Genomic DNA, 18,714 nt, shown 5'->3' with positions numbered 1-18,714 from the left:
CTTATGTACATTCCCTTCTCTATTGAAAGAAGACTCTATTGAAGAGTCTCCAGCCACTCTTTGAGCCCACAGCATCTCCTCCTTTCACCTCCACCTGTTGCTTTGTGCCAACAGCTTTTGTCTGTACATGGGGTTCCACACCTGGAGGTGTAGGATTGGTCTTCTCACAGAAATTGCTGCCGTACCAGGTGAAATAAAGCTTACCTCTGAGCTAAGTTTAAAAAAAAAAAAACAAAACAAAAAACGCATACATGCAAAAAAAGCCAACCAAATGAACAAACAAACAAACAAACCCAAAAAACCCACAAACAAACAAACAAACAAAACAAACAAACAAAACAAACAAACAAACAAACAAAAAACCCACCGAAACCCAGTGCTGCTGGTGGTAAGCCTGGCTAGAGGACAAAAAAAAAAAAAAAAAAGTTGTTTTCCTAAGCCTCAGCAGCAACTCTGACAAAATCAGCTGATTACTGGAGCTTATGCTACAGCTTTCTGTAAGACAGTTTACTGTACGATGACTTCTACTGCAATTTGCCTTGTCAAACTTCATTGGTCTTAGTTCTTCTCCTCAGCATTCACTGGATTTCTCTCAAAAGAGGACAGAAATGTGACCAAGGCAGCTCTTCTCACATGAGATGCTGTGTGGGCAGAGGTGTTATATCTACCTTGTATCTACAGTGCTGAATTGTCAAAACTTTGGACTCTTGGTAGAAGAAAAATGTTGGGTTAGACATATTTTTCATCTTGAAAAAGAACGTAAGCAATAGCAAGTGAATGATGTCAAAAACCTGCCAGACCTCTATACAGCTGGGAGAAATAATCTATTCATAATCTACCTGGAGTCTTAGTCTTTATATTTAATTTAAAATTAATAATTACATTTGTCTCTATCCTGAGACATGGCTGCGGCTCATGTGCTGTTTTCACTGGCGCTGCAAGGATTACCAGCAGGCCATCTGTTCAGCCAATGAGGAAAAACATGTGATTGGCAGGTACCACTGACCTAAGACAGACATCTCCATTTGGTGCTGCCTGCAGAGTATAACTGTGTGCTGAGTTCCTTCTTCTTTCAAGTTGTAAATGAAACACATTCACTCTGAGGTGATAAAAAGTGTCTCATGGTTGTTACGGCTTGTTTCTCTGGTGTGTTCAATCACTCTGTGCCTGTCCTTCTCCTTTGCAATTTACTAAAACCTACAAAGTTGTAAATCTAATCTCTAAGCCGGCACATGCTGAAGGGATGAGACACTGCAGATAATGGGGGCAGATAATCCTGTTTGTCTCCAGAACTGCAGAGGCTGCAGGAAGAACTGCCAAGCTACAAGAGGCCTGGACATTTGTCCATTGGTTTAAGGAAAGACAATCTTTATGTTGTTGTCATTCAGCCCAATGTCAGGGATTTGGTTTAGTCTCATCATTAAATATAAGTCGTGCTTTTCCAAGACAGGTCATTGTAAAATTTGATTCAGGAACAGCCTTTTTATTTCTCGATGTGGAGGCAAGTTGTGCTTTACTTCAGGACTCACAGCTACCATGCAGATAACTGTCAAGCAAAGGAGAACCTCCAAAATGAAGATGAAGCAGATATTGCAGCTGCACAGTGGATTTTCAAGGTAAGAAAAAAAGGCAGGATTAGTTATCCAAATGTCCTGTAGGAGGGGGTGAAATGGTGTATCTGGAAAAGAGGAGAAAGAAGATATTAATGTAATGAATAACAGCTATAGGCTGTTTATCACCAAGACATCACTATTCACGTAGTTTTCCTTTTTCCTGAGCCTCATCCCCTGCCCTATGTTCCTCAGCATGTTGCAACCGCAGTGACAAAGGAGGTGGTGATCTGCCTTCCCACTAAGTGTCTGCTTTAAGAATATAATAAACACATCCATCTAACAAAAATTATTCATATTTTGTGAAGCTAATCTGTTGCTAAAAGGGTGAGGGAAAATATGTTGCTTCGTGGTGTTAAGAAAATGAAGAGTTCTGCAGTTTTTACTGATACTATGTCAGATTATTTTTATCGATAGTTGACAAAAGATGATACGCCAAAGAAATCAAACTGCATAATACTGAAGTCTACTAGGGAGTTACACTAAATCCCCTTTAGTGAACCTGTAGAGTGTTCCTTAATTAAAAACAATGGTCATGTATCTTCTAGATTTTGTCAAAAGCCTGAAAGTTGCCTGAGGGTTGAGCTGATACTATTTATTTATGCATGCACCTATGCAGCACAGCAAGAGAGACAAACGCAAGAAACTGTATCTTATTAAAGCTCTGGGGCAAAAGTGGTGCACCATTATGCATGATAGGGAAAGAATGTGATAGCAAAATCCTGCACTCCTGAAACCACAAAAGTTGTCTTTTTTCAGACTTAAAGCCAGCATAGAGAGCAGCTAAGGCATCCAGTTGAGTTTGTTGGCAGGGTTGGTGAAAACTAAGACAGGGAAAGAAGCCATTCCCAATTCCACATCTGCTTTACAAATATTCAAGTTAAAGCTAAAATTGATCTCTCCATCCCATTTCCTTAACCAAAGTATATCCACTTCTTAGATGCCATTTCATTTGAATTATAGGAATGCACTCATCAAGAATCCTAAATTACTTTCATTGCTTTTGCTGATAGGAAATGCTCAGCCTGGTTTGCTGCTGTCAGAAAACTCTTTCTGATAATGAAAAAAGTACACTCTGTTCAGAATTTCATGTCATTCTGTCCTGCTTTCTGTCCATTTGGCACATGAGCCTGGGGACTTCTTGACCCTCTTGAAGGCAAAAGGGGTTTTGTCATAGGCCCAATGGCTCCTGAAGTTAACCATTGACAGTAATAGTTTCTGAAACTCAGATACTGAGTTCTTCATAACTCATGTCCACAGTCATTTCTCATTTAGCCATCCTTTAATTCACTCCAGGTGAATTGTACCCTTCAGCTTGCTGATTGCTTTTGGGTTTATCACATGAATTTGTAGTTTGTTGCTGAGTCTCTGAGAACATGGTACACAGGACTGAGTCAGCAGCCTCACAGAGGATAAAGTATTATTCCTCTATTCTGCAAAGGATTTATCTTTAGAGGGACGTAAATGCCAGTAGAAGGTTCAGCTACTGTCCACAGTTCATTAAACAGCACTGCTGCCGGCTTCCCTTCTCCTGTTTGCTATCTGTCCCATTTACTTTGTTTAGTGCTATTGTTTCTAAATGCTGCAGCTCTACTGGTGTGGCTCTCATCCCTGGTAACAGAGACAGGCTGCAGGGACTGCCCAGGAGATGCCCTGTAAAGACTTCCTGAGCTCAGTTGAGTTGCAATTGCTGTGATGTGGAAGCTCAGGTATGAGGCTACATTCTCTGGGGAAATATGTTTCCAAAACTTCATAAACCATATCAGCAAATGATCTATTCACATATGTAATGTAAGCAATGTTACTGTTAGCCAATGAGTCTGCAAGGATTGTGTTAGTGGTAGGAAGTCAGAAGACTTACTCGTCTACAAGTGTGTACAGCCCTAAGGCTGGGGAGCTAAAATAAACTGCAGGCTTTACTTTACGTGGGAGGGAAATGCCTTTCTCTTTTACTGACAGGGAACCACGGCACAGAGGCTTTATATGAATTACTAGTATTATTTAGGAAAATAAATTGAAGTTTGCAAGGTTCAAGGCTAGTTTGTCATTTACACTTCCAGAAGAGAGGAGATCACATTAAAATGTTTGGGTTTGGGTTTGGTTTTTTTTTAAATAATTCCTGGTGGCATTGAAGTGTACAGAAAATTCAGGTTCTTTTTGGTAAAACATTTATTTATGTGACACTGGTTGCTATAGAGAGATTATGTTCTTAGACCTGTAATTTGTGTGACTGACAGGGTCCTTGATTAGACTGATTCCACAGTCCTCATTATTTCCCATGTTCTTTTCCACTTTAGATGAGATTTTGGATTTGATACTTCTCAGTGTGACTTGTGGCTGCTTCTGAGAGCAAGCTGGCATCTAATTCAACATGCTAAAGAGTAAAAAAGCCAAAATATCAAATAAATATTTCAATTAAAAAAACAACTAAAAACAAAAAAAACCAACAAAAACAACAAACCTAAATATTTTAACGGAACAATTGAATTAAGTTTATTTATTCTTGAGTGTGCTTTCAAAGAGAAACTGAATTACAAAAAAAATGTTTTTAAAAAGTGGTAGGCAGAGCTTAAAGGCCTTTTAAATTCTCTTCATGACATTTAAATTAACTCAGTGAGTTGTTTGTTTCTATCTCCATTTGCATTGCTTAAAAAGCCTTTCTCTCTGGCATGTTTGCATTTTGATTTGTAAAAGTGTTAAAAAACAAAAGTGAATAAACTGCTTTTTACCACTATCAGCACAAAGATACAAGGACATTCTTAACCCAGATCTAACACAGGTGCATTCATGTGTGCTCCCAAGGAGCTTTTTGCAAGTAAACAAAATAAAATACCCCAGAAACATTACACTGCGTAGGGAGATAGAGAAAGGTTTCAAATAGATCACAGTTTTTTCCTTTATGGACAAAATTCAGCCAAAGTCCTGTTCACAGTGTTCATTGCTATCCTTTCTTCCGAAGAGGGTGAGAATGTTCCCCAGAGAGCTGCCACAGTACACAATCATGTCCAGATTACACCTGGATAGAACCTGTTTCACTTCTATAGCATAATTGTGGTTTATAAGCATACAATCTCCAGATTTGGTTGGGTTTACATGAATAATGCACCTACAGACAGCAAGTGACGGGGCAAGTGCAGATAAGAAAGCAATGTCAGGGCTCTGAGGGCATTAATAAGTGTTCATGGCCCTGAGCAGCCTCAGCTGGGGCCTCCACCCTCACCCATGGACCCAGCAGCTCTGTTTAAGTTTAGCCCACAAGGCCTGTTCCCTTGAGCTGAGCCTGAAGGAGTGATGGTCTCCAGTCATGGCCATGTAGTGGAGCCTCCCACCCTGGGCTGCCTTCCTGGTTTGACCTTGGTTGTCACTTGTCAGTGTGGGCTTGCCTGGTGGTTGTGGGACCTGATCATAAATCTGATCTGAGGAGTTGACTCCCACCTTGCTGTGATACTGTTTTATGATCTGGATCTTTCTTGAATTTGTGTTCAGTTTGCCTTGCTCAAGTAGTGGGGGTGGGATGTGGGATCCCTTTACTTCCAGCTCACCTTCTTTGAGAGAGCAGCCTTGTTCTTGCTAGGGGTTGAAGCAGAATCCTTTCCAGCTTTCTGCCATTTGCCTCACCTGCAAGGGCTTCCTTTCCTCCACAGGACATGGAGCAGAGAGGTGAAGAGAAGCATAGTGTTAAGTGAGAAGGTATGTGCCAAGGAGACACAGAGAGCAAATATTAATCCTCCTTAAACAATAACCTGTAGGCTGAGGCACAGTGATACCTGGTTATACCAGCATGGCTTTTCTGCTTGCCAAGTGCCATCCATTTAAATTCTGCACAGGAGACCAGGCAGAAATGGAAACAGCCTCAAGCATGCTGTCTGAAAGAGCAGCCTCAGGGAAATATGGCATCCTTTATGCTTTGTCTAGCTGATCTCAGCTCTGCAGGAATCCTTTGAGCCTGGAGATGTCCAACATTATTCTATTAAATGCTTGTAATGTGAAAGTCTCTCATGACCACACATAGCTCACCTAAATTATTTGGCAACTGCTGTGAATCATAATTTCTTTGATAAAATTGGAATCCATTCACAAAAAAATTCCAGAAAGGTCAAAAATCATATAAGTTGTTATTTGCAAAGGAAGACATGGCAGTTGAGTAATTGCACAGCTTTTATCCAAGTATTCCAGTGTCTTCAGCTGATGAGTGCTGTCAGTCATTAATTGCTATTATTCTTAAAAGTCCCTCTGAAGTCAGATGTTGTCTTTATCTTTTATAAGAATAGGAAAAGTCCTGGTATTAGTAAATGTACTCACCCTTTTCAGTCAATATAATTCCCACCAAGTACATTTTCATGTCAGGAATGTTTATTTGCTATAGTATGTTTTTCATACTTAGTCACGGTAGCATATGAGTGTCTGAAAGCTTGTGATTGTCAGAGGGTGTTGAGAACAAACCAAGCAGTAGCTTATACCAAGAACACACTTCTGTTCTTCTGAACAGGTCTTGTACATAGTTAAACAGGATGAAACATAATTTAACAGTCACATATTATCTCTTATGTTTGAGATGGGCACAAACTGTATAGCTGGGGATTGAACCACTTTCAGATGCAGCCAGCATTCTTTGCTTAAGCCAAAATGTATTCTTACATAGCAGATATAAAATTGATATGTTTGATGCTCTGTTTTATTCAAGAGCAAGGTCTCAAAAGGAGACAGAATTCTGGGAGAGATATAGGAGTATTATGGGGCATTTAGGACCACCAAGTTATGAGCAACTAGTCATACTGATAACTTCTTTAATGATACAGTATATTGTTTGATAGGGAAAAGAGTGGGTATTTTGCCAAATAGTTATAGATTAAAATTAATAAAGTAAAATCATATGCACTTAAAGGTAAGCAAAGTTATTTCTAGGACAAGCTGGAGAACATTATCTCTCTATTATACTCTCTGGTGGTTAATTTTGTTTTCTGGACATGTATCCTTTACAACAATAGTATATCCTGTCCCTGAAGTGCTTTCACTAGTTCAGAAAGGGCTAGTCCTGCACATTTTACAGACTCTGTCAGCCCTTACGTGACCTGCAGTGTTGTCTTGGTATCAGCTGGGATAAACTTAATTTTCTTCCAAATAGCTGGTTGAGAGCTGTGTTTTGGATTCAGTGTGAGACTAACATTATTAACAAAGTGAAGTTTTAGATGTTGTTAAGCACTGTTTGCCCTAAGTTAAGGACTTTTCCATTTGCCATGTTCTCTCAGTGAGTGGGTGCACAAAAACTGAGAGGGAGCAAGGCCAGGAGAACTGACCCAAACTGGCCAAAGGGACATTCTATACCATAGGGTATGTCATGCCCGGTGTATAAGCAGGAAACAGTTGTCCAGGAGAGGCCATTTCAGCTCTGTGGGTCCTGCTGGGAGCAGTGGAGGAGCACAGGGTACTGTGAATGGGGCACCCTTCATCAGACCTAGCCTTGAAACACATGCAGTGAGCCACTGGCTTAGCTTTTGTCAGTGCATGGGACTCATTTTCACTACTTGCTGGCTAACCCTGCACAGCCTTGCAGAGATCTTTCATGTTGGGTTTGGGGTTTTCTTCCCACATTTTCTCTAGGTGTCCATAGTATATTACTCTGTTCCAGGCAGCTCAAAACATTAAATATAACTCTTTAAGACATTATCTTTTAATCTTTAGCATTATGCATGAAAGAACAGGTGAATGTGGCTTAAGCAACAGTTGTTCTATCAGACAGAAAAAGCTGTGGGCTTTTACTGTAGGGGTGGTGGGACAGGTTTCCTAGAGAGGTTTTGAAGTCTCCATCCTCAGAGGAATCCAAACCCTGCTCATCACAGATCTAGGAAGCCTAAGGAGCAGGAGGCAGAACTAGACAACATGAAGAGGCTCCCTTCCAATCTCAACTATTCTGTGAAACAAAGAGCTCTTCAAAGAGTCTTTATTTTTAAAGAGTTCTGTAATTATATAGCATAATAATATTTTTAATTCATAAATTCTATTTTCTTTGCATCCAGAAACACTTCTCTGAGAATAGCTGGCTGTATTGCTCAGCATTGTCTATAAGCCAATAATAGCTGCATCGATGGCAATCACAGAGCATTCTTTTGTAAAAGTTCTCAAAATAATAATGTGCTACACATTAATGAGTGGATTACTTGCATATTAATGGTGTGCAAATTTTCTAGTCCTCATAGATAATTTGTATTAATTTGCAATAATGTGTTTTTCTAATTTAGTGATTTACATATTTTACTATTGAAATAGTCCTAAGGCTTCCTTTTCACATGTGCACTTCTGAAATGGGCAAAATGCAGATTCCTAGGCTGATTAAGATATTACTGTCAGAAAGAATTTAATGACTATAAAAACCAAAAGGCAAAGTGCTTTTACAGTAGTTCTGGAAATTTTTCAGCAAAACACTCCTAGACTGACCTGAATTACAGAGATTGTTTTTATTAATATGCAATGTCCCTCCCTAAGTGGAACAAAATGTCATGCTGATTAATAAATAACCTGCTCTGCCTAAGTCTAAATCAACTCATTTGAGATATGGGTAACTGCAGATTTACAAATACATTAATTTACTACATGCTTTCACCAGTAAGAATTAACAATTTAGATAAAGGACACTGGGAAAAGCAACTTTTTTCTGGAAGACCATGGAGACCTTTTTAAAATGGCTTCTAGTCTGGGTGTCTGGGTGTCAGAAGGAATTTACTTTTACTGTATGGTATAACTCTCAAGCTCAAACCTGATGAAAGCAGATGACTTCCTGTAAAATACAAAATTAAAATGACGTACCTTTCTGCATCACCAGCCCAGTGTAATGGAATTGGTGCTGCTCTGACTTGCAGTTCAGCCTCAGTGCCATGATGTGATAGAAATCACCCAAGTGTAGCATTCCCATTGTACTCTGGTTTATTTCCAATACAGCTTATTTCTAATTGAAAGAGGAATTTGTGTACGGGTTTTTTCAACTCATTTTTCTCAGGGATTTCTGAGTGCCAGAGGAATCCTGAAGTACCAGGTTAGCAAATCCTTCCACTGGAAGAAACCAGAATTATTTGGGGTGCAGTATCATGGTAATCAGAGGGCTGGAGCAGATCTCCTATAAAGACAGGCTAAGACAGCTGAGAATGTCCTGCCTGGAGAAATGAGGGTTCCAGGGAGATCTTAGGACTGACTTCCAGTACCTAAAAGGGGCCCACAAGAAAGCTAGAGAGGGACTTTATACAAGGTGATGGAGTGAAAGGGCAAGGGGAAATGGCCTGAAACTGAAAGAGAGTAGGTTTAGATTAGATATGAAGAATAAATTCCTGACTATGAGGGTGGTGAGGCACTGGAAGAGGTTGCCCAGAAAGGATGTGGAAGCCCCATCCCTGGAAGTGTTCAAGGCCAGGCTGGATGGAGCTCTATGAAATTTGGTTTAGTGACAGGTATCCCTGTTTATAGGATGTGGAAGACTGGAAATGGATTGTTTTTAAGGTCTCTTCCAACCCAACTCATTCTATGATCTAAGGTTATCAAAGACAGTTCTGGGTGGGAGTTTGAAAGTATCATCTGACATTTGCTGCTAGGATCAGCCTAAATATCCATGCCTGCTGTTTAAATTCATTACTCCTTGCTGTATATGCTATGAACATGAAAAGTAATCTACTCCTTCTCCTTGTCTGTTTGTATACAATGCACACTGTCCAAGATGCATTTCTCATGAGTGATGCAAAGACACAAAAATCATGATTTCCACACATGCTTTTTCACAGGAATTTCTTTCCACAAAAATTTCAAAGACTTTACAGGAAAATCAATGTTTATTTCAAGCCTTCTAATACTTAGTCCTATATTTGCTGGCCCCTTCTGCACAATAACAGGACAGATTTTTACTCCCCTTTATTTACATCTTTACATAAAGCAGCTTCAACCAGTCAAAACAGAGATGCAGAATAGGTCAGAATCCTGTCACAAATATCTTAATTTAAATGTCCAACTCCACATTGCCAGATGACAGCTAGGTGTGTCCGTCTGAGAAGGTCAAAGCCAAAGCCATGCCAAGCCAGGAAATGCAAGGGAGAGACTAACACACTTCTCCCAGAGACCATATGGGGGATGAAAACACCTTGTTTATGTACAGTGTGAGTAACTGTATATTTCTTCACAAGCATTAACATTTAAAAGTGAGACAGGCAGAACATTATTTTTCCATCAGACTCATACAAAACAGGGGCTGAGGGGTAACATTTGGGAAATGGCAAGGATCTCTGAGCAGGTGAACTGGTGAAGCCTGGCTTGCAGCAGTCTGTGCCTGCTTCCTGACAGTTCTGGATGTCTCAGAAGGCTTGGCCTTTCCCAAAACCCCTCCCTGTCCTAATGCTGATTCCAAAACTTTCAGGAAATTAGATGCTGAGATTTTTAACCTAACAGATATTTATTCTACCACCTTATGTGGTTGGAAACAGCCCAGGAGGCTAATTGCCTTCAGTATTATACTTCTAGTGTCATTCTCAAAATAAATCTGATCTAAAATACCGTATCAACAGTTAAAGGTAAGAACAGGCTAAAATAAATCTGGAGCTGCCCAGTGATGCCTGCCAAGCAGCAGCTGATTGTCTCACAAAATGTCACATCATTTTTTCTGGATCACTGTAGCAAGCACTTAATTACTCTCACAAGAAGGATGAAATTATTTTCAGGAGCCTAGAGATGTCAGTTTATGCTGAGGAACTCATACAGAAAAAGAGGAAAGGCTCAAATTTATTTTGTTATTTATTCAGTTCCAGTTGTGAACACAGCTTAATTTCAGGAAGTAGCTGTGATTTTTCTTGTGACATTTTGTGTGATATACTTTAGGAGTAAATAAATAAGAAAACAGTTCTCACTGTTCTGTTGACTTCACTGTTTCCTTTGAGAATAATCAAGTTTAAAGCAAAAACAATGGGTCAGGCTTAGACCAAAATAGGATAAATTATTAGTTCTTGAACTGTGTAACAATTTATTATGAGAGAAAGGCAGATTATAATATTTTAAAGTATTAATTTTCTTGCATTGCAGTGCTTCATTTTGTAAAAATGCTCTTTTCTTTTTATTACCAAACCTTCTTATGAGACAGTTGCCTTTGGGAAGAAAATCTCCTTTCAGAGCATCCTCGCTAATACTGTAGTTTGGTATCCCAGGTGAGCTTTGGCACTCACACCCTTTGTGACTTTTGGTACTTGGAACTCATGCTCAGATTTGCAGAGTTGCTCAGACTGTGCTGGAGAAGCTGCTGAGTTGCTCCTCTCTGACCCCTTGTCCTGTTTATTCATTTGCAAATTCTTGCTCCATTTGCTGATTTACATTACCCAGAATTCTGCATGGTAATGCACTGGACACCTATAACATTTATATCTGAATATGAGCTCTAAATAACAGGGTTAAACGGTGTTTCTCAGTTGACATCCAGATCTTCTGAACGGTTTGGCATGGAATAGTTTTCCAGTCATAAGACTGACCAAGTGAGTCACAGCCCCTAAAAACCAAGGACATTTCTTCCAACTAGCATAAACTAATGTTCACTGAAATGTTTGATTGTGAAAGACGGTTGCTATTTTGATGACAGACTAGTCTTTCTTGCTGTACTGCATTTATTCTGTTCATACAGACTCTGTGCAGATAAATGCATGTGCTTCATTTCAGTACAAGAATAGCATCTTATTGAATGATTTACCTCCTTAGTAAGAGATTATTCAAGGAAACTCCAAGGCTTTCTATTCACTTCCACAGGCATACTCACTTCTACATAACAGGGATAACCTGACCTCTTTAAAAGCATAATTGTTGGGTACCACTGGTGAATCAGTACACTGGGATAGATAACACCTGAAGTTTTCCCCTTCTCAAAATATGTTCACACCTTCTCCTCACTGTCATTCTTATCAAACCAGTTCCTTTTCCTCTCATCATCATTCATATGTCTTTTTAAGATGCTGGATAAATACTCCTGGTCACCAGCTCAATCTAGTTTGCAGAGTAACACAGAGTTTTCTCTTCATGCAGCACCAGCCTGCAACCTTCTTATTGATACTGCCCTTTAACCTCATACTCTTCAGCAGTCTCTCATTGCCTGCTCTTTATTCTTTTGTTCTTTTTTTCAAAGGAATTATAGTGTATTTCTCCTTTCATGTTCTCCACCACCAGTCCTATAAGTGAATTATATTTTCTCCCACCAGGCTTTTAACATGGCTGCATAATTTTCCAATTGATCCATATTTTATAAGGTCCAAAACCTGATGAAAATTAATGGCAGAAATCACGGTGCCTTTCTCAGGAATCTTGTCAAGCTGGAATGTTACTGTGCAGCCACATTGTGAACCAGGCTTTCAGACTCACTTTGAACTACTCAAAGGCTCTGAAACCTCGATCTGTTCAGGAACACTGGTTGCAAATTGCCCCGTTAATCTTCCTGTCTGAATCAGCTCTGGAATGTAACCACAATGCTCTGTAAGACCTAAAAATTGCATTCCTGGCAGTTTTGATTCCTTCTTTAATTTAACTATATTTATTACCTTGCAAGCACATGTGTTAAGGATCCTGTGTAATAATTAGGTTATGTGTGACCCAGAATATCAGAGATACTTCTGCAGGTCATGGTTGGGTAGGTACCTCTTGAGTGACAGTGATACTACAAAGATATTTTTACTTTTCCTATCATGAAAAAAAGAGAAATATTGTTACTCCAATTGATCATTTAATTTCCATACGGGCAGAGAAGAGAAGCCCTAATAGCACAAGGAGGAATAGTGCTTTGGCTCGAATCCTTAAATGTTGAGGCTCCCCATTCAAATTGTAGGTGCACAGTGACACCTTCTGGAAGCTTGTAATGAGCATCCCTGAAACGTTTCCTCCATCGTCTGGAAACTCCCAATTTTTGTATGTAGAACTGAATCTTCTTCAGATCAACATATTGACCAGAGATCTACTACAGGGTCTATCATGTCACTGGCACATACACTAACAGAATATAGTCATGATGGAAGAGATCTTTCATTTTAAATCAAGCCTGACCTGTAGGGATTTTCACTGATTCCAAATAACTCAAAAGTTTATGGGGCAAAATAGTAGAGGATAGAATTAAAGTTGTATGCTAAGCTCACGGTTTAAAACAAAATGTAGTTGGCATTAAATTTTTAATTATTTAATGTCATACATCAAGTGAGAGGATCAGAGAATATAGTAAAGATTCAGCTGTGTGTCACATTGCAGTTTCTAATTAGATCTTCTCTGCCCAAGCCACCACCTTCCTGTGTAGTCTGCAAATCCACCAAATACTCTGCATCACCAAGGATTTTGAGCACATGAGTTGGGCCACAGAGCACTGTCTGAAGGCTCACAAACCCCACAGAGCCTGCACCCATCAGAATGGATGAGAATGGGGAGCTGAACCATCACTGAGCTGACTCTGATGCTCTGAAACCTGGCATTCGGTGCTATTACTGGAGAACATATCCTTATCTCTGATATTGAATTCCATCTCAAATGTTATTTCTCTTTTAAGTTTCCTCTGCCTTAGAAGCAATAAAGATGTGATATGTAGGAGTGGAAAAGAAACAGAGTTGTGAGTGGAGACAGCAGAGGCTTCCTGCAGCTTTGGAGCAGACACTGACTGATATAAATACTGAACCTAAGGGTTGTGTCAGAGCACACATATGGGAATGGACAACCCTGAGAAAATACATCACCCTAGAAAATGACCTTACAGTGATGAAATAATTATCAAAGCACTAAGCAGAGTCACCAACTGCAAAAAATTGTGCCTGCACTGAGATCTAAATCAAGTCTAACCACTTTGATAACATTTCAAGCCCTAATGTAGTGCAGTCACAGGTTTTAGCATCAGATCTTGAGGAAATCCTCAAAATCTAATCCTCCAGCAAAAGGCTAAGAGACACCCTGTGACTGCATGAATGACATGACAGTGGGACTTTGACACTTTGGTTTACACAACATAAATTCTACTGATTAATTAACACACTGCTATCGGTGTTGATGAAAAATGAAATACTAACAGGCATCCCTACACGTAGGACATCTTAGTTAATGCTCTGTGGGACCATGCTACTCTATGGTTGGTCTTACATGTTTGAAGACACCAGTTTATTCATCCTCCCATCAACACTGAATTATATTTCCTACTTGAAATCAATCAGTGATAGATCTAAAAAGAAAAGTGGCTTATGCCTGTAAGAAAGTGATGTTGAAAAAATACAGATATTTAAAAGGTCAGCAAAGCTACTTCCCATAATATCACTGGTATTATGTTCACTTCAAAATATTGCTATTGAAATGCATCTTTTATTTTATTTTTCTTTTTACATTTTTAGTTTTCATTAAGGGGTAAGGGAAAGCAAATACTTGAATACTGCTGATACATAAAGAAAATTGAAGTTCAGCTGAAGTCCCTGGAAACTCATTCTCCTTCTGAAAATATCTCCTTTCCCAGAAAAGCCCACCAGTCTTCAAAATGATTTGTAACAAGTGCACTTTAATGTCAATGAAAAAAGTAAAAAATGGCTTCTTACTCTCTGTTTGAATTGCTCCCTCATTCACTATGAATCAGCTCCATTCAATGGTCTAGAAACTCTCTTTTTAACAATTTAAGGGAGTAGGAAACACTGAAATAGACTAGAACACAAAAGCTGCCATACAAATGTGTCCGACCTCTCCTTGGGCAGGGAGCAGAAGTTCAGGTATGAGAGCAGGAATCAGCCCTCACACCTTAAAGGCAAACAGGCCCCAAAAGAGCTGACACGTGCATTATGTCACCCATTGATGTGTGACTGCAAGAATGTTGGAATACAATGTTATTAAAATACAGGTACATGTTCTGTATTATCTTTCTTATCACCTGTTCTGAACAGTGAGAACAAATTAAAAAGAAAAAAAGAAAAAGGTGCCATGCAAGTTTTCAGTAAAAAGTAAAATAAATATAAACAATAACAGATTTCCTCATTTCCACAAAGGAAAAATTAGGAAAACGTGTAAACTGGACAAATTTGTAGAAAGAGGGAGGGTGGAGTCTAAGAAATATCCAAAGGGACAACATTAAATAGCAAAGGTACCCTCATATAAAACCATCCCTTTCTGATTTAGAATAAAAAGAAAACTACTGCATGCTGAACAGAATTTCCTCCTAAAAGTTTATCAAGAGCTTATAAGTCTAATGTGAAATATTCAGAAAAGTTAAGTAAAGGGTGGAGATGTGTTTTCTATTGCCTGCTATACTAATATTGAAACCAGATTTCCTGATTTATTATTTACCTTGTGTGTTACAGAAAAAAGGTGTCACTATATGGGATAATTAAATTAAATACACAGCTCACATGTAAGCTCTCAATTTTCCATAACTGATTTTTTGAAACAGAGATAAATGCAAGGTTAAATGCTCCCATGCCTTGCTGGATTAACTTTTGGCTTTCTCTCTGTCCCTGTGAAAATGAATTAACCTGAACAAAGTAGAACAGTGTAGGGGACTGAGAGTGAGGTCACAGAGACACATGCAGAGCAAGCTACTCTGATGACTGAGGGAACTTGCTTTGCATGCTCACATCCCTTTAGAGAGAGAGAACGGGTTCCAGTCTGTGTCTCTCTACTCTAAACCCCATTTCGTCAAAGTCCAAGCCCTTGTTTATGCAGTTCTGTCTCAAGCAGCTGGACATCAGCCTGCATCCATCACTCAGGGACAGAGGAGAAGATGACTACATTAACAATTTTGTGAGGACTTCATGCCTCCACACCATTCAGCTGTTTCAGGATGTGGTTGTGTACACATGCAGTGATGCAGAGGTCCCTGCCTGCAGAGAGAGACAGCATTGCCTACAAACCCCAATCACTGGAAGATAGTTAGCTTAGGTGGCTCTGTATATCTAACACCATTTATGCTAGAGAACAAAAATACTGTATTTTTATACAATACTGCCCACCATCACTATGCGTCATGAATTTTGAAAAAAAAAAATAAATATATAGCCTTCTTTAATAAGGTGTTAGCTAGAACCATGAAGGGTTTGGGTTAGTAAGGACTTTAAAGATCATCTCATTCCAAACCCCCTGCCATGGACAGGAACAACAGATCATGACTCTCCTGAGACAAACGGAAAGGCTGATGAAGTAAGAGCATACCTTCTAAAGGGGTTACACTCTGCCAGCATTTTAAACCTGAATTTGATCAAGCATTCCTGCTAAGATTTAGGATGCCATCTGGGACTGTAGTCTCGAGTGGTCTTAGGGGAGTCACATTTAGTCACCAGTCTGAGAAATGAATGCCTTTTCTGGTAAAGTTACCAAGAGATGAATTCAAAGGCCAGTGGTGTTTACAGGTGTTTTGAGCTTGGTCTTAAGCCACATCAACAGCCACCCCAGTACACTTACTGAGACTTTGTTCCCTTTTCTCTGCCAAGAAGTGAGGCAGTGCCATTTAGTCCTACTTATCAAACCTATAATATCTCCATAGGTCCTGTCTGGGCCTTGGCAATTGTAGTTTGGCACAGAAATCTGTTCAACATCTGTTCTGTGCTTTCTGCCACAACCAAAAGGGTAGAGATTTGCCCAAAAGGGCTCCTTGCCACGGGGCAGGAGGAATACTGGGTGGGGTTGTGGAGTGGGAATCAACCTTTCTATTTTTTCTGCTCTCCTGGGAACATTGTCCGGTTTCTGCCGTAGTTCACCTCTCCAAGCAGACCTAGGGGAACTCTCTGCTGCTAAGCAACAGAAGCTCTCCTTCTGTGTAGGAATGGCAGCTTTCCCTGCTCATTTCAGCTCTAACAAGCACCTTCCCTGGCATCAATGGCACCACAGCCATGTTCTCCCACTGCTGTAGCAGTTTCTTTGGCCTTCAAGGGCAGCACCATCACTCTGGGAAGGGTTTTCTTCACACTGTGTGGACTTCGGTTCCTCTCTGTCTCTTTGGTGTCTGGTTGTAGGCCAGAAAAAGGGACAATGTTTTGGGACGGGCTAAACCTTGATGAAAGAATGAAACCCCAAACACAAACAGTTAGAAATCATTGCTAGAGAAAAGGCAAGCAGCGGTAATTTTTGTCCGTTCCTGCTCAGGGCCCATGCTCCATCAAGGTGGCTCCATCTCTGCAGGACAATGGCACTCAGCAAGGAAGGGCAAGGTCATGATATCCTGACGGCCGCAGATCAGGGCGGGCCCGCCGAGCTACCCGGCCAGGGCGGGAGGCAGCTAGGTTCAGGACCCTCCGGTCAGGTTCAGGACCCTGGACAGGTCCGGGAGGCAATGGCTCGGTTCCGCTCCCCGCCGCCGCTGCAGCTCCGTCCGTCGTCTGCGGCTGGCTTTTCGGGTGGGGATTTTTTGGGGGATGCTCTTTGGGTGTAGGTTTTAAGTGGCCAAATTGGTCCCCGTGCTCCTCTGGTACTGTGGGCAGCCCCGAACCGCAATGGGCACTGGCTGGGTACGAGAGCTGTCCTCCAGCCCTCACCTGAAGGACCGGTTTAGAAAAGTTAAAAAGACAGAGTGTACATGGGGGCAAAAGGGGGAGCGAGGACAGCAGGGTGTGGGTTCACGGCTGTCACCTCTCCAACCCTCATCTTAGCACCGTGGGGTTCTGCTGGGTGTGCTGGCCCCCCGCCTGCCCTCTCGGTGATGCTCACTTTGTGTTTCTCTCTCTTTCTCTCTCTCTTCCCGCCCCGTCCCTCCGCTCCCACACCTCCCCCGCTCGCCGCAGACTCCGAGGCCTGCCAGGCCCCTCGCCTCGCTGTCAGCTCTGCTCTCCAGCCCTTTCCTGCGGCCGCAGCTCCCTGCCCGCCGGCCTTGCCCGCGCTTCGTCTCGGCGCCCCGTCGAGACGTCCCGGAGCCCCGCTTCTGTCCCGCGGCCTTGGCGGCGCTGCTGGCCGGGAGCGGGGCTCCCGCCCGCTGCCCGCTCGCCGCCCTGCTGCGGGGCCGCTGGGCTGAGCCGCCGCCGGCCCCCGCCCCCGCCCCGCCGCCGCCCAGCCGCCTCCCCCCGGAGCGCCGGAGATGCCCGGCGTGCCACGGAGCCGCGCCGCCGCAGCCCCGCGCTGCCCCCGAGCCTCCCGGCGCCGTGAGTACCGCTCCTGGGCCCGCGTCCACCCCTTCCTTCTCCTCCTCCTCCTCCTACTCCCCGCACCAGGGAAGCCGCTGTCCGCCCACGTGCCCTCAGCCGGCACCGGCGTGGGAGTCTCGGGGGCGCAGGGCGAGCTCCCGCGGCAAAGCCCCCGGGCGCCACAGGGAAGCCCGCTGGTCCCATCTGCCATCCCCAGCGCCCCCGGGTCCGCTGGCTCCGGCAAGGAGGCTCCTGCGGCCGCCCTGCTCCGCACCCGGTGCGCGGGCGGGAAGGGAACAGCCCCGACGGCAGCCGGGTGCCGAGCTCCGGGATCCGGGAACGCGTAGGGCGTTCACGCACCGGATCAGTCTTGGTTTCACGGGAAGACAGTGTCGGTCTGCCCGGGAACGGCAGAGGTACTAGCAAGCCGCAGTCGTCCCATTAACCCTTGTCCCGGCAGACGGCTGCCCGGGGGGTGGAGGCGGCGGATCGTTATAGGTGAGAGAATCCCCTAAACGTGGCGATGTTCCTAAGGGCGATCTGAGGAGCGGGGTGAGCGCCCAGCCCGGCGGCCCCCGGCACACGCCTCGCACGGAGCCGCGCTGCGCGGCTGCCGCAGCCGTGTCACACCTGCCCCGCTGAACGGGAGAGCGAGCCCGGGAGAGCCCGGCGGCGGCGAGCCCTGCCGGGAGGCGGCTAAGAGAGGGAAGACGTTTATCCTAACACGCAGTTACTTAAAATGCGAGCACGTTCCAGCTCCGGGTTGAGAAGCCCGGCTCTCTTGTTTGGCATCTGTGAACACTGAAGCACCAGCACCGAGCCCCACGGCGGCACCGCCGCCTCTCCAAGCCCTTCCCACTCCCTCCCATCAGCGCGCACACACACACACACACACACACACACACACACACACACACACGCACACACCCAGAGACACACGCACACACACACTCTCCACTCACACGCTCTCACGCCGGTCTCTCCGGCATTTCTCCCTGCGGCGCCTGTCCCATGGCTCCCCCCGCGCCCTGCCCAGTCCGCCGCCG

The 18,714-nt window shown here is 42.9% G+C and overlaps 1 protein-coding gene across 1 annotated transcript in view; it reads left to right on the top strand.

Annotated features, from left to right (window-relative positions):
- Positions 1-1,490: 1,490 nt before the first annotated feature.
- RGS20 (regulator of G protein signaling 20) overlaps positions 1,491-18,714 on the top strand; it is a 34,154-nt gene continuing 16,930 nt past the window's right edge. Inside the window, exons 1-2 of the mRNA XM_088064021.1 lie at positions 1,491-1,616; positions 17,333-17,686. Coding sequence (XP_087920147.1) covers positions 1,494-1,616; positions 17,333-17,686 — 477 coding nt within the window. The 5' untranslated portion in view covers positions 1,491-1,493. The remainder of the gene's footprint in view (positions 1,617-17,332; positions 17,687-18,714) is intronic.

The sequence above is a fragment of the Pseudopodoces humilis genome, chromosome 1 (assembly GCF_049639895.1).
Source record: "Pseudopodoces humilis isolate 2021_Gansu_Grassland_sample_001 chromosome 1, ASM4963989v1, whole genome shotgun sequence".
Lineage (NCBI taxonomy): Eukaryota > Metazoa > Chordata > Aves > Passeriformes > Paridae > Pseudopodoces > Pseudopodoces humilis.
This window is presented reverse-complemented; position numbering and strand designations above follow the sequence as displayed.